Raw genomic sequence first — 17,374 nt, 5'->3', positions numbered from 1 at the left:
ATATGAGACTATTGAAATTAAGACATTTTGGAGAAAATACTTGGAAAGAATATGTCCAGTAAGGGGTTAATATCCAAAATATATAAAGAACTTATACAACTCCATATCAAACAAAGAAACAAAAAATCTGATTAAAAAAATGGGCAGAAGACCTGAATAGACATTTTTCCAAAGAAGACATACAGAAGACCAACAGTCACATGAAAAGATGCTCAGCATCACTAACTGTCAGGGAAATGCAAATCAAAAGCACGGTGAGATATCACCTTACACCTGGCAGAATGGCTATTACGAAAAAGACAACGATTCAGTGTTGGTGATGATGTGGAAAAAAGGGAACCCTCGTGTGCTGTTGGTAGGAATGCCAATTGGTTCAGCCACCAGGGAAAACAGTATGGTGTTTCCTCAAAAAACTAAAAATAGAACTACTATATGATTCAGCAATCCCACTCCTGGGTACTGATCCAAAGAAAATGAAAACACTAAATTTAAAAAATATATGCACCCTCATGTTCATTGAATTGTTTACAATAGCCAAGATATGGACAGATGAATACATAAAGAAGATGAGAAATATATATATATATTACTCAGACATAAGAATGAAATTTTGACATTTGCAACAGCATGGATGGACCTAGAGGGTATTATGCTCAGTGAAATAAGTCAGAGAAAGACAAATACAGTATGTTTTCAATTATATTTGGAATTTAAATACCAAAACAAATGAACAAACAAAACAGAAACAGACTCACAGAGAGCAACCTTGTGGGTACCAGAGGGGAGAGGGTTGGGGAGAGGGGCAGGATAGGTGAAGGGGATTAAGAGATACAAACTACCAGTTATGAAACTAATCAGTCACAGGGATGTAATTAAGGTACAGCACAGGGAATATAGTCAATATTTTATAATAAAACTTTTTTTGAAGATTCTAATTAAGTAAAAGTGAATGTCTTAATTTAGGACTCATTTTTTCCCTATTCTATGCCTCTCAAATGTTTAAATTTAAAACATATAATATCTTAGATTTTATCCTATTTATATATGATATCTGCCAGGAAAATGTTTTATAATACTTTAATTATATGTGATGTTGAATTTATATGATTAGGTCCAATGTGTATGTATTGTTTCATGGGTATGTGTGTCGAGCTGATTCTTAAAGTAATCTAATTTTTAAGCTGGGTTTTGCACTTCCACACAGAGTTACATTTAAAGGAATACTTTTGAAATAGTTCAGTCTTTTAAAGTAAATTAAACAAGAATAATATGTGTCATTAAAAATACTCAAAATGCTATAAATATTTTGAATTATTTAAATATAATCCTTGAGGCTTATTTCAATATATACTATGACTTTCACTTCTTATTAAAATAAAGGATGGACATTACACTGAAGTAGTATCTACAATATAAACTTGCCTCACGGTACAGACTGTGATGACAATACATTTTCATTGTGTTGCTTCTAAAATTAAATGTGGAACTTCCCTGGTGGCGCAGTGGTTAAGAACCCACCTGCCAATGCAGGGGACACGGGTTCGAGCCCTGGTCCAGGAAGATCCCACATGCTGCGGAGCAACTAAGCCTGTGTGCCACAACTACTGAGCCTGCACTCTAGGGCCCTTGAGCCACAACTACTGAGCCCGCGTGTCACAACTGCTGAAGCCCGCGCGCCTAGAGCCCGTGCTCTACAACAAGAGAAGCCACCACAATGAGAAGCCCACACTGCAATGGAGAGTAGCCCCCACTCACTGTAACTAGAGAAAGCCCATGCACAGCAACAAAGACCCAGTGCAGCCAGAATATATATATATATATATATATATATAATTAAATGCAAAGCTCATTAAACTATGTAACTAGAAATAGGGTCTAACAGTAAGTAAATACCTTAAGTGCAAACTTTCACTAGAGTTTCCTCCACTGTAGCATGGAGGAAGACTTCTTTAAAAATAAATAAAAACCAAAAATCTTCTTTTTAAAGCTAAGAACTTCACATTCCTGAATTGGCAGATTGGATAATTTAGAAAAATCTTCCTGCCAAAAGCAAAAGAAGATGGACAGAATGTATAATTCTTCTTTTGGTATCAAAAGAAACCATGGAATTCTGAAGACAGCTGAATATCATCAATGTGCTGAAGGAAAATAAACGCCAACTTAGAATTTCATATACAGAAACGGTACCCTACAGACTGTAGTATACATAAGTAGTTGCCTTATTAAGACGTAATATTTATTGATGCTTTTATCACTTTACAGGCAAAGCCATAGTACGATTTAACTCCATTTACCTCTTCCTTAGGTATATCCATTATTTAAAATATTTTAATTCTACGTGTTTTATATCTGACCAGTCTTGACTATTATTTTTCTGATAGTCATTATTCATTTATGACTTTATACCCCTGTATAGCTATATCCCTGTATAGCTATATCCCTGTACCTGCTATTTTATTGGTTTTTATTCCTTCTTTCATTTTCATTGAAAATCATATTTCTTCTGCCCGAAGAATACTTTTTGGTATCTCTTTTAGTGAATTTCTACTGGTGGTGATTTTTTTCAGTTTTCGTTTGATTGAAAATATCTTTATGTTTTATGTCTTAAAACTATAAGGATATAAAATAGTAAAAAAATAAACATTAGATCTTGATAAGAATATATACTATAATTTATAGGGTAGTATTTTTATATGTAACTGGTAAAATGAATAGGAGACAAAATACTCAGAGACATTTTACCAACCTGAATAACTTAATTAACAAAGTTGACCTAGTGGACATGTACATAATTCTTCCTAAAAAAATTACAGAATACATATTTTTTTACAAGCACATGTGGAAAATTTATAAACAATGACTTTATGCTGAGCCATAAAGGAAGTCTCAACACATTGTAAAGAACTGACATCATCCAGATTGTAATTCCTGACAACAGTTCAATTAAACTATAAATCAGTAAGAAGAGCTAAGTAAAAAGCCTCCATATGTTGCAAATTAATAGAATTCCAAATATCCCAGTGGACAAATGAGATGTCACAGTGAAAATTACAAATCTGATGGACTGACCAAGAACAAAAAGAAAGAAAAGGTACAAATAACAAATGTCAGGAATGGAAGAAGCAAAGTCACTTGAGACTTGGAAAATATTAAGATAATCAAATTATACTTCAGGAGACGTCTGGTTCTGCCAAAATACAGTAGTTCCCTTCCTCAAAGATTCTCCCTCTTTCTACTAAAAACCCTGGACATCACTCAAAAGAAACAAAAGAAGACTCTGGAAGTTGCAAAGAAGCAGGGGGCTGCCTGAGTTCTGTGGGATTTGGGGAAGACCTCTGCAGAGAGTTCCCTGTTTCCTCACTGTCTCCCCTAGAAACCACACCCGCCAATAACACAGACAAAAGTGCTCCAAGCAAGGCCAAAGGATGGGAAAAGGATGACCAAACAACAGAAGACTTCTCTGCCCATTCCTACCCTACCCTGGGCACACACCAGCAGAAAAGTGTACCCCACCCCTGGTTTCAGCAGACTGAAGGGGAGCTGGCCTCCCACTCGCCCTCCTCCTGCAGAAGCAGGTGGCACTGCTGCTCCCCTGCTGGGTGGTGGGGGTCCACTCCTGCACCGTCTATGCTATGGAGTGGTCCCACCCTTGGTTGGCTACTCTTCCATGGCTGGGGCCAGGCTGGGAGTGGCACCCTGGGCAGTGGTGCTGACTACGCAGTGGGTGGGTGTACATTCCTGAAAGGATGGACCATTGGAAGATGAATGTCATCAAGTTGCTACCCAGTTGCTGGTGTCCTTGAGGAGGGGGGCCATACCAGGGACTCAGAGGTGGCGTGAACTGGAAGAGTCTGGGAAAGCAGGGGTCCGTGCCATCGGAAGCACACGTAGCTCACCTCATTACCCTGGCCATTCTGTCCATGTGTCCATGTGATGAAAGCTGGCAAGTGTCACCTGGCTGGGACATTTTACCCACTTGCTTGTTCAGGGCCTCTTCCAGGGTACAAGCTTCCTGCTGGATGTTAACATGAGATTCAACGTCCTCATACTTGTGCCTATGCCCCTCTGTCCGTCCACAGGTCCCTGCTCCAGACATTTTTGTATCCAGTCTTCCAGGCTTTTTCCTTCTAGGCCCCTGGCTGCAGCCAGCCTGTGGACCACCGACCAGGAGCAGGTATAGAATGTCCCCTCTCCAGTCTTTCCGCAACCTCTGAAATGGGCAGCCGCTCATAAATTCTGGCTTGCACTCACTGACGGAGCCAGTGCACCCATAAATCAAGCTTGGGCTCTTCCTCATCCTTGAGTTGGTTGAACTGATGTGAGCATGGGGAAGGGCCCTGGTGCAATGGTTGTGGATAAGATGGGGGTTGGGACGCCAGCTCTTGCAGCGTACTTGGGCTCGCTGGTCCTGTCTGGACTCAGTCCTCAATGGACCACTTCCAGGCAACAATGGACTGCTGCCAGGTCAGCCCAGATTCAGTGCCCAGTGGGCGGTTCTGGGTCCGTGATCACATGTGCCTAGAGCTAGGCATTCCCTCAGGCTTTATTACTGCATTACTCTGTCTCTCTCTCCTCCCTTTAGTCCTGGCCTGCAGAGGAGACCCACCAATGAAGTGCTTAGTGATGCTGGTACCGCTCAGACCCTCACGTCCCTGATGGTCCTGTGAATGGTGTGCCCTTGAGCCCCCTTGTGGAACACAGTGCTCTGTTGGGGTTCTCAGCCTCATGTCAGTTATCGGTTCCTGCATCCCTACGTCTGCATTCCTTGCTCCATCACTTTCCCGGGGCTGCCCCAGCACTTCCACGCTGCTCAGTGTGGCCCATCACTTTCCCCAGGCCTCTAAGAGCACACCCCCCCAGCAGTAAGTTTGCGCATAACCTAGGGTCTTTGCCAGGGGAACCCAAAAGGTGTCCTGCTCAGTGAACCCTTGCACAGTCCATTTCATATTCCAGTTCCTCTGACCAAACACCCTCACCCTCCAACCTCCTGCTTGCTGCCAGTGCAATGAATGGGGTCCTTCTGTAGCTACAAAGGGGCCCTCTGGCTCGACCCATAGTCTTCAATCATCTGTTTCTCATTATTCCTTTTCAAAGCATCCATGTGACTTAACAGTATTCTGCCAACACAGTTGACCTTGTGGCACCATTGTCCCCTCATCTTTCAAATCTTCACACCTGCAAGCACACGGCACACAGGTGAGCACCCTCTCTGCCCACTGTCCCTGAGCCCCTGTGTTCTCCGACTACTCCTGGCTCCTGGCGTTCCTTGGGTTAGTTAGGATCTCCTGAGAAACAGTCACAAAAATAAGATTAGATGTGTAAGAGATTTATTTGGGAAAATGTGTGTGAGAGAAAAAGGGGAGAAAGAGAGAAGAGGCTGAGAGAGCCTGGGGTAAGATGTAGGTTGGACCCCTAGGAGGCAAGGAGGAAGGAGGGGAGGCCTTGGGTGGAGCTGGAGGCTGCAGCGTGGGTCCAAGACAGGGCAGGCTGGGTGATGGGCAGCCCTCAGGCCACAGTCGCCCATCAGGAAGCCCCATGTATGCAGATAACGGGCCCGAGCTCTGCGCTCCGTGGAGCTCAGTCACTGGGGGACACGGCCTAAAGGAAGCGCGGGGCCAGGGCAAACAGCAGGGGATCCAGAGCGCGGCCGTGGGTCCGTAGGTCAGTCACCCCTTATGGCAGAAGGTGGGGAAGGCGCGTTGTCACAGCTGTTACACCCGCATCCTGTGCCATCACCAGCCCATCTATCCTGGGCATTGTGGTCTTCGGTTCACTCTGCCATGGGACACCGGGGTGCTCAGACTCGCCACGGAGGACCCCAGCCTTCCTGCCTGTCTCCACAGTGCTGGGGAAACCCAGTCTCCTCTGGAACACTAGAGTCAATCACTCTGACCTTACAGTCAGCTCCCTCTTACGCATTGATTCAAGAGTGTGAGATGCAGGTTCCAGCTCACAGCTTCATAGATGCATTCCTCCCTTGGTAAATACTGCCTCTAAACTAGCAGAGTCCACAACTGCAGAGACCAGAAGCTAATGTTTGCTAGCTGGTCTGTGGCGTAATCGTGAGAAGCCATTCCTGTCACCTACTCCCCAACACACACACGATTCGGAGCCCCACGAGGGTCTTAACTACAGAAGTGACATTACCAGATACGACTGTCGTACAGGTAGGGACAGCTCTCCCACCATGCCCTTCTCCAGATAATCACTGTAATTCTACAGGAGTAAAATCAATGAGGAGAGTGTGGCCATTGCTATTAGCTGGTGATTCAAAGCATAAGTCACACCCGGGAGGACATTACCTGAGCCTCCAGGTGATCCCTTCAGGCGGCACCAGAAGAGGCTTCACCAGACCAACCCACCATCCTGTCACTACAGATGTTTCAAGGTAATGGGGAGCAGGGTGAAACTAGTAAACTGTAAGAGCACAAGTCTACTGTCATGCTTCACTTTTGTAAAGTAAGTTCCCTGTTCAGTAGCAATGCTGTGAGGACCACAATCACAGCAACAACGGCATTTGCTAAATCTGCAAGTGGTGGTTTTGGCAGAAATACTGGAAAGCAAAGCTGCACCCAGTTCCAGTGTGAACAAAGCACGGCCCCTTTCAGGATGGCCGTGGTCCCATGCTGCTGGACCTGCCATCCAGGTGGTTGGCTGTCTCCCTGGTAAATGCTGCCGTAATGGGGGCTCCTTGTTGGACTCTCCTGTTGGAAGATCAGGCACTCAGAAGAGGCTGCAGCCAGGTTGTGCCTTGATATCAGGCAGAGCCTCCATCTTTGTCACCATGGCCACTTGGTTCATGGCAAGGAGAGGCGGACCACTGTCCACAGAATGGTCATCTCGTGTATTGGATGGTCAAGGCTCTCTCAGCTGAGTTTCCCTTTAGTGTGCATTCCTCCATGCTCGGTGCTTATTCTGAGAGATGTAGTCACAAACATTTCCTCCTTGTCAACAAATTTCCAATCTTGTCCCACTAAACTTTTGCTTATTGCTTAAAAATCCATGCAGCTCCATGCTTCTTGTCAACTCTCATTTCTGACCAAGTGGAAAAACAAGGGCACTGCTCAAAGTTCCATCTCTTGAGAAGATTTCCCTTCACTGCTCTTACGGGACTACCTGTGAGCGTGGCTGTAACTGTCCACTTTTGGATGCTTCCAATATATCATGTACAGTCAACTTCCCCTGGCCTTCAGGACCCGCCCGAGCCCTTCTCACGCACACCCGTCCAGCACTCCCACGGCTGGTGGCGGGAGCAGCTCGTGCAGTGGCCTGCAACAGCTGCAGAGCCATCTCTTGCTCTAAGTCTCATGCAAAACTGGCAGCTTGCCAGGGTACTTAGTAAATTAGCAGGAGAAACACATCAGTAGACATAAATACTGACTCCAAAATCAAGAGAACTCCCCCGTTCGGCTTTGCACCTCTTTCTTGCTGGAAGAAGCCAGATGAAGAAATTCTTCTACAGTCATGGAAGGAAATCAACATGGGCCAGATCACAAGACCCCTAGAAATGTCACCAAGGTGGCAGGATCCTGAAATCTTGTGGGGCTTGCATCCAACCTTCTGACACGTCTGTGTCTCACAAAGTTGTGTGAAGAATTTGGTAATTCCTGTTTAGCACTGCAGTGAGCACGGTGCCTTTAACACAGTGGGTCAACCTGGTGCACTGTGGAATGGAAAGGTCAAGTATCTGCAGACAAGATGATGACAGAGTTGTAAGTTGACACAGCCTTGCAGTAGGACAGTAGAAGTGTTATTATTGGCTGGCCAGCTGAAAACAAACTGCTTCTGGTGGACTTTACCTAAAAGTACAAAGATGAGAGCATTCACCAGATCAGCAGCTGTGGACCACGTATCAGGGACTGTTTTAATTTATTCTAGTAAATAAACAACAACTGTAAAGGGAGTTGCAACTGCAATCCCACCTGATGGAGTTGGACGGTCATTCTCCAAGGTCCACCATCTTCTGCCCAGGCCAGAGAGATGTGTGCATGGTGATGGGAGAGGAATCACTATCCTTCATCCTTCTAGTCTTTGAAAATGGCATTAATCTCCTAAATCCCCCCAGAAATGCAATTTTGCTTTTGGTTTATTATTTTCATAGGTGGGGACAGTTCTAGGGGCTCCACTAAGTCTTTCCAGTTCCAATAACTCCATAGTTCATGGAACCAACAAGAGGAATTCATCGAGCTGTTATTCCGACTATGTGTGCTGGAACTCAGAAGAGTCAATCAGTGGACCAGGGAGCCCATCCAGCCCATCGTGAGACAGACCTGATCCCATACTCCTTTACTGGTCCCCACCCTGAGCACAGTGGTATCGTGAGTTCCTGGGAGTAACGTCAGTTGAGAGCCAGAGTCGAGTAATCTCCAAAGTAGCTGGTATGTTTCATTCTCTATTATGCAGCCACCCTAGCAAACGGCTGTGGGTCCCTTCTGGGAAGGCTGCAAAGATGTGCAGCATAAATCTTGGGTCGCGTGGCGGGTCCTTCCTCAAGAGAGCCCCTGTGGGCTGCCTCTGCCCCAAGGTACACATACCTCTGAGTCTGTGAATTGACTCAGTTCTGGAAATTAGCTAAGAAGTCACAATTCTCAACTGCCATGGCTTAGTCAGGCTTCTTTGAAACAGGCCTGGAGCTCTGATAAACCAACCTGAATTTGAATCTCACAGACAGAACTGCCCTCCGCCTCCTTCAGTCTGGGGACACCATGAGCAATGTGCCAAGACCCCCGTGGATCCGGGCGTTCTGATCGCTGCCTCAGCCCTGACGCCCACCACCTCTGGCCTCTGCATGGCACGTCTCCTGGATGCCATCAGCCCATGTGATTCACCAGGTCCATCTCAACTCCCGTCACTGGACCACAAAGCACTGCCAGTACAGAGACCTCAAGATGCCAGCATGCTCTTCACCAAGAACTCCTCTGAGCCCTGGAAGGGAGAGGCCTCTAGACCCATCAGGGGCCAGAAACAGGGGAGTCTGCATGGAAATCTCACATAAAACGTCCACTCCAGCATTCCAGCCTCCCTAAGCCTTCAGACGCCTTACTCGGCACAGCAAGTAATTCCAGGCTGTCAACTTTATTCCGTGTACGCTACCCACCGCTGGGTTCAGAGTCCAGTCAATCAGATGAGCAAACTGTTAGTGCGATTCCCAGGCCCTGCTCCAACTAGTACACTGAATCCAGGCTCTCTGGCAATGACACCGTCTCAATACGTTCAGCCCCACCCAACACGGCATTCCTCCCACTCTGGCTGAGTACACTGAGGACCTATTCCCTATGCATCGGTTATACACTTTCTACTGCTGTGTAACACATCACCATATATTCATGGATGAGGACAACACCCGTTTTCATCCCAGTTTCTGGGGTATGGCTTAGCTAGGTCCTCTGCCCGGGACAGAGCTGTAGGCAGGTGCTGGCTGGGCTGGGCTCCTTTCTGGAGGAGGGTGTCCTCATCTCAGCTCACATGGCTGTTGGCAGAATCCAATTCCTTGCAGTCTTAGAATTAAGGCACTGCTTTCCTGCCAGCTAACAGCCAGGGACTGCCCTCAGCTCTCTGAGCCCACTGCAGGTCCTTGCCACTTGGTCCTCTTACAGGTCCTCTCACGACATGGCAGCTGTTTCTGTGCCAGTGGAAGGATCTCTTGCTCCAGATCCAGCAAAAAGGAATTCAGTGACTCTCCCATCTTTGACATCTTCTGTCGTCTAAAATCAAGTCACAGGTTCTACATGCATTTGAGGGAAGAGGATTATACCAGACATAACTCACCAGGGGGTCCCGGTAAGGTGTCTCCAACGTCGCCTATGCATCTCCCCAGTAAGCTTCTGCTGTAAACTGGCTACTACAATTCTTCTGATACGTGTAGTAGGTAACACTTGCTAACCAAACACCCTGGGACTGCCAGGATTCAAGTTAAGGTCTAGGTTCAGAAGCAATGAAAAATGATAGTTTTGGGGAGGAAACAAGACAACTGTTTTAGGATGACCATTATAGGCTCTTCAGGCAAGGGGAAGTTTAGGCTCCTCAGGGGAGGAAGGGCTGCTCTTACTGACAAACAAATCCCAGTAGAATGTTGGGCTTAATGTGTTTGGCTTCACTGGGACCAGTGAATGTTGGGCTTCACATGTCCTCACCTCAATTCTTTCCCAACCAGTGCCTGGCCTCTATCATGGGAAACATATTAGGTGGTGAGCTCAAGTAGATTTATCATTCAATCCACCACTGGATTCGAATTTAAGTTTATCAAAAATCTGTGTGGCCACAGGAAAAGAGAGCTACTTCCATGGCAGTCATAGGAACTTTCTGGGTTTTTTTGAAGCCCTGAACTCATCACTTTCTTTTACCAAATGCAGTTAGAAGCAACCAACTCATCTCGGTCCTTATACTTCACTGTCTTCATTAAAATGTACTATTTCATCTGTGGCCTTGTCTTCCATAGGCACTTGGCCCTGAGTGATGACGTGATAATTTAAATGATGTTTCCTCACTGAATGCCAGGAGTTGCCATCATCAGTGGAGTCCATCTTGTCTTTACATCTAAAAAAGGACAGATCTGTGGAAACTGAGACCCCTGGGGAAGCTCACCCTCTGGACATCAGGCAGTGGGTGGCATAACTGAGGTCACTGCTGGTCAATGCTGGCAGCAAGTCAGACACACAGCAGAGGAGAAGTGAGGGCCAGCTGGGGCCTTTGAGGGCACCTGTGCATCTTCTGTCACCAAGCTTAACCATGAGGACACAACACAACCTAACATAAGAGAATTGTCCTGCCCTTGGATACCCAAATCTGGGCAGCGATAGCTTATGAGTGTTCTGGGCCCCCGACTTGCAGAAAGTAGAATAGAATAGAGAAGGAAGATAAACACTGAGGTCAGAACCAGGGACCAATCAAAGAACTCACCCATATTTGACAGCAGGAAGATCTCACTATATCTTGCCCACCTGGATGGTGACTGGGATGTGTTTCTCTTTACTCCCTTTTCTGAATGGGCATTTTAAACTAGTCACTCTCTTCCTTCTCACCCATTTTATATTGGTAGTTTGGAGGCACATCAACTCTAGGCCATACGGACCCTGGACCTGATGCAACCTTCCACACATCACCCATGATTTTGAACTTCAACCTGAATGCACTCACTGGGTGAGAGTTTGAACCTGTATTATGGGGGAGGGAGAGACAATGAGCATGTGACATGCAGAGCTTGTTAATGTGAAGGGTGTGTATCGATGCAGACTCGTTAAAGGGATGCTCTGTGTCAGATAAAGACACCAGCCACTCAACACCATCCCAAGTCCATGTCCACTTTTAACCCCTCTTCTCTATTAATGAGAATCAAAGATGAATATATCAATTTCCCACTTACGTGTCCTTGGGACATTGTCCCCTTCAATGTGATGTAAAAGTCGTGTAGAGGGCTTTCATCTTCATCTTTTTTCTGAATAGAAGGTCAATCCAATGCCTAGATCCACAACAGCCACCTACAGCCATGAAGACAAAAGCCACATTAAGGAAGGTGGAGCAAAAAAGGACCGGTGGCTCAAGGTAAGGACAGCTCTATGGAGACATGGCACCAGCTCTAACCCGACCTTTGCTGGACTCAGAGACAGACCGGAAACCACTGCATCAGGGCTCTCTGTAACTGACACACATCTTCACCACTCATCAGCTTGTAAACTTGGGGAACTCATACAATTATTGTGACTTGGTTTTCTCATATACGAAATGAGAGTAATATAATAATAAATCACAGAATTGGGTAAATAAAACACAAAAATATATGCAAAGGATTTCAAACAAATCTTTTCACATATTAAGCACTCAGTAAACAACACTCGTTAGCACCAGCAGCAGAATAATTATATGAGGAAAGCCCAACCTCACCAGTGCCGCAGAAAAATGAAAGTATAGTACGGGAAACTATTTCCATCTGTCAAGGTAAATAATTTATAAAATGAATTCAGGGAATTCCATGGTGGTCCAGTGGTTAGGCCTCCACGCTTTCACTGCTGGGCCTGGGTTCAATCCGGGGTAGGGGAACTAAGATCCCACAAGCTGTGTGGTGTGCCCACACCCAAAAAAAAAAAAAAAAAATTCAGAGAGGGTGCAGTGAAATGTATACTCTGATATATCACTGGTGGGACTATAAATTGATACAATTCTTAGGAAATAAATTTGGTAAATGGTCCTAAGGATTAGAAATATCCAAACCCAGTAATTCTACTTCTGGGCAGAGAGAAGACTTAAAAGTACCACAGAGTACTAAGAAAGAAGATGTTAACTGTAATGCTACATAAAACAGCAAAAGTCTGGAAGCAGTAGAAATGTCCAACAATTAGAAATGATTAACCATACTGTAGCAATTTTGCTGAAATGTATCATACGTAATAATCATTCAAATTATGTTAGTGAGGTGTATAAGATGGTGTGGAAAATATATATTAAGGGAAATACTGACTGCATATATATGAATAAAACATATAACGTGAATAAAAAATCACACAAAAGTAGGAAATTTACCAAAATGTTAACATTGCTGATATCTGGGTTATGAAACTGTAAGTGGTATTTTCCCCCTACTTCTAATTTCTTCCATTTTACCTATTTCCTGTAATGAACTCTCTACCAATTAGGATGCTTTTAGCTGTAGAACACCTAACTTGCTTTAATGAAAGGAACCTTCCTATCTCACAGAACTGGGGAGTCCAGGGCAGGCTGGGATTCAGACACCATAAGGGTAGTGATTCAGCATCATCAAGTGCCAGCTCTTTCCATGTCTCCACTCGGGGTCCTCAGCACGGGCTTCATCCTCAGGGTGTTCACCTCATGGTTTCAACAAAGCGGCGGCCAAAAAAAGTCATGTGCTGACTGGCGAAGAAGGATAGTTCTCTGGAGTAAACAAACTTGGTGCTCTGTTGGGAAGAAGGGGGGGGGCGAATTGATACTGGAGAGTGAGCAACAATGTCTTCCCCAAATGGCCACTCTTGTCATTTGTCAAAGTATGTTTACTGCTTCCAAGATTTTCCAAAGTAATTCATTTCACTGTAGAAGACTTGGAAAACAGAGGGTATCAAAAAAACCTCCCATAGGACCCTATCACATAGCATGACCACTATTAACATTTTGGTCCATTTGTTTTAAAACTCTAAACAATACTACATAACATTCTACCATATGGAAACAGCATAATTTATTTAACCATTTCATTCTTGCAGATAATTTCTGTTAATTCCATTTTCATTATTAGTACCTTTGGATGGAATATTTCACCTGATCTCTAATTTGCTTCCTTTGGATAGCGTCCTTTAAGTGATATTACTGGACCAAACTTGTTAAGACTCTTTTTACATATTGCCAAATGAATACATATTACACACCTAATATAAGAAAAAAACCTAATTGATAAAATACAAAATGGGAACCATATTTCCCATAAGTTCACAGGTCAATGTAAATCCCAGATTGTGTAATTAAGAAAAAAAAGGTTTTGTTAAAATTAAGGCATTATATAAATGTAAGATATTATTTTGATATAAACAAAAATAATGAACACCTGTAACTGTCTCATGACAACAATCACTCCTAGGGATTAGTTTATAGTTTTTATCATACATATTGCCAATTGCTTAAAACTACTTTCAGCATTCCACAACCTATCTATTAATATAACAGAAGCAACTTTTATCTTAGTTCTTATTTATACTCACAGGACTTTAATAATCTATTCATTAGTTTAAAAATTATTAAGCACATAACTATGTGCTTTGAAGATGACTAGGAAACTAGGAATACACTAGTACAATTGAATGTGGAAGACAGACACACAACCAACTAAAATAAATGTGATATGTGGTAAAACAGAGCCAAGAACATTTCACTTTGAGAACCAAGAAAAAGAAGTAATTAACACTTGTCTTTCTTCTCCTAGCTCATCCTCTGCTTAAATTTCTACCAGCTGTTCTTTTTGCCTGGACTTTTAAATCTGACCTGTTCTGCCCCCTGGAATTTGTGTGGCCTCATTTCTGGTCTGCCTTCATAAGCTGAAAGTCCGTGACTGGCTCCACTCATTCTCCTGTCACTTGTCTCTTCTCATTCCAGATTACCCATCTCTTCTGACCTCCAGTGCCCGTCATCACCATGTCACCCCTGCCACTGCCTTCCCAGCTGACCAGCTAGGGGGCTAGTACTGGTCACGCCTCAGAAGGATGCATCAGAAATTAAATTCCTCTGGGCTTTTAAATAATAGGAAGAAAGTAATCCAAACTTAGGGAGTACAAAGGAAAGAATATGTACTCCAATTCATCTCATTATTAAATTAAGAAATTTGGAAAACTTTAGAAGCTTGCACTACTTTTACAGATGGAGACTTAATAGGTCTTTTACTAGTTACAGAAAGCATGTGCAAGAGGAACAATAACTCACCCAAACAGTAAAACGGCAAAAATACGTGACTTAATAGTGGAAAGACGGCTCTTGAATAACCTCTCAAAAATATATGAAAACAATTATGTCATGATTAGGAAAGTCTAAAGGGATTGTTAAAGAAAGATCAACAGGGCTAACAAAGAAATGTCATTTCCCTTCCCCCTCTTATTTGTGTGAGAATTCCAGAGTAATGTTTGTCCACAGGATGACGGAGAAGCTAATGTATTTATTGGACACTTTCAAAAAGCCATGCAGGGGCTTCCCTGGTGGCGCAGTGGTTGAGAGTCCGCCTGCCGATGCAGGGGACACGGGTTTGTGCCCCGGTCTGGGAAGATCCCACATGCTGCGGAGCGGCTGGGCCCGTGAGCCATGGCCGCTGAGCCTGCACGTCCGGAGCCTGTGCTCCGCAACGGGAGAGGCCACAACAGTGAGAGGCCTGCGTACCGCAAAAAAAAAAAAAAAAAGCCATGCAGAGCCTCAGTTTAAGTACATGCCTCTCCTGTCCAGTGTGCTGCACAGCTGTGCCCAGATCCAATCTGTGTGCATTTTCCATTTACATATGTTCACGTCTCCACAAAGGAAATATGAAGAGAAAAACAGGGAACGTTCCAAGAAAGTGTAAAGTGGATACGAATATAATTAAAACAGTAATTAGAAAACTGAGAAGCTACTAATTTTGTGATTTACTCATGTATTTTCCTGGTAATTAATTAATATTTAAATTTTTGGTAGTTTTTCATATTCAACACAACATCCCAGGGTGAGAGAGTAAGTATTAGGCAGTCGCAGCAGTGGTATCTGTCACAGAACACTAATAGTGAAGGAAGTGAAAATGACTGCTTGATTCTCACCCCTAGAGGTGCTGCTGGGGAAAGAAACCTCTTAGTTTCTCTTTCTCTCTCCACATTGTGAAAGCTCAAATGTTAATTTAGGCACATACAACGATTACTCCATTCTCAAATGTCAAAAAGGTAATGTGAGGGACTTTCAACTGAAAAGTTTAAGATCACCATATTGAAGTATATTAAAAACTCATAGTGTGTTTGGGACTAGGTCTTAAACTAAAGTGGCTAAAAATTGCAATAATAAGACTTGCAGTGACTTTGAGCTATGAAAGGTCAAAGTGAAAGGAATAGAATCCCATAAAATTAAAATCAAGGTATGAAACAAGCTGAAATTAAAATGATTGTGGAAGAATATGGTAGCCTGAGATTAGTCAACATATAATAACGATAGAATGGGCTATTTTTGAAAAATCATAAAAAAATCTTTTGGGCTAACCCAATATAGTATATATATATTTTTTTTTCAATATAGTATATTTGAAACTATTTTAAAAACAGTGATCCAAGAAATATTTTGGAGTCATATGTAGGTCTGGCACTAATGAATAAAGATTACTGGATGTACTGTATATAAGGCATTTGGACATACCGTGTTTCAATTAAAATGATGACACCATATTTTGGTAATATCTAATATATTTAATTTTGGCATAATAGTGATTTATTATATAGTAATATTTCAAAAATATACTTTTGTGTTTAACAAACCACCGAAGAGCTCAAAATAATGGCCTATAAACATGCTTTTGCTCCAAACACCAAGCTGCTATTGCACTGAAGGCAGTGAATTCCATCATGGGAGTTATAAGATCCAGGGCTGCAGATCACTGTGGATAAAAAAATAAGTTAATAAGTAAAAGTTTCCTAACGCCACGTAAATTAACTTTACATGGAGGATAAATTTTCAAAGAAGGTTCTTTTTTTTTCTTTTTGTTTCTAATTGTGCTAAAATGCACATAGCATAAAATTTGCCATTTTAACCATTTTTAAGTGTACGGTTCAGTAGTGTTAAATGTATGCAAATCATTGTACAACTAATCTCCAGAACTTCTGCATCTGGGAAAAACTGCAACTCTATACCCATTAAACATCTCCTCATTCCCCCTCTCCCAGCTCCTGGCAGCCACCATTCCACAATTTGTTTCTATGAGTTTGACTCCTCTAAATGCCTCATGTAAGTGAAAAGTTTTAAGTTTTCACTCTAATCCAGCTTAAACCAAGACTGTGACCTAAAATAGTTTTACTGACCACACGATGTTGACATCAGAAAGCTGACTGGGCCATCCTGTAAGTTACAGAAGAAGCCACAAGGGGTCAAGAACCAAATGTGACTACCAGATGGTCCACAGTAACCACGATTTAGATGTATAAAGATAGCCCCAAATATCGGAAGGACTTGCAGATCATTTCTAACAATCCTCTGATTTCAAATCCTATTTCTATCCTGGGCTAATGGTGTAATTCTGGAAAAATTACTTAGCCTAAAACGTAACTCAGTTTGGTCACCCCTAACATAAGGACAATGTATACCATGAATACGTCACCACCGCTCCCTCTGTGTGATAGAAAGTAAAGAAAGGCAGGAAGAAACCAAGGTCAAATACATTCTCTGCCATTGATTAACTTTGGGATCCTGGGCAAAGTAGTCAATTCTCTTAGTTCTAGTTTCCTTATTTGTAAAACAGGTACAGTAACAATCAAGTCATAGCATTACTGTGAGGACTGAAACCAGATGACTTAGATGAAAAGGCACCCAGCATGTGATGGGCACTCAATAAATGCTTAACCCTGTGCATTGCGGGGTTGCTGCCTCTACTCACCTCTTCCACTGGGGGTGGGGAGGGCATCAAGGTCATGGGATGCCATCAGCCCCTAACTGAGTTGGGGTCTCTGACTAACCTATTGCAGATGTGGTCAGCCAAGGGATCACAAAGATGTTAGTAACAGCACATCTAAGGCATGGGTATCATGGGCCATCAAAAAAGATTCTTTTTCTAGCACCATGATTTAATAATACATGCCACTGACTGAATCTGGGTCATATTATATTATTTAATTTCTTATTCTTTTTAAAATATATTTTTTCAAATTGGGAAATATCTTAACCA

General features: G+C 43.2%; 1 protein-coding gene across 1 annotated transcript in view; it reads right to left on the bottom strand.

Annotated features, from left to right (window-relative positions):
• Nucleotides 1–15,998: 15,998 nt before the first annotated feature.
• The window catches only part of ZPBP (zona pellucida binding protein), a 102,458-nt gene continuing 101,082 nt past the window's right edge, over nt 15,999–17,374 (bottom strand). The window contains exon 8 of the mRNA XM_030871344.2: nt 15,999–16,093. Within this exon, the coding sequence (XP_030727204.1) occupies nt 15,999–16,093 (95 nt within the window). The remainder of the gene's footprint in view (nt 16,094–17,374) is intronic.

The sequence above is a fragment of the Globicephala melas genome, chromosome 9 (assembly GCF_963455315.2).
Source record: "Globicephala melas chromosome 9, mGloMel1.2, whole genome shotgun sequence".
NCBI classification, from domain to species: Eukaryota; Metazoa; Chordata; class Mammalia; order Artiodactyla; family Delphinidae; genus Globicephala; species Globicephala melas.
Note: the sequence above shows the minus strand (reverse complement) of the source record. Positions and strands in the feature narration are given on the sequence as shown.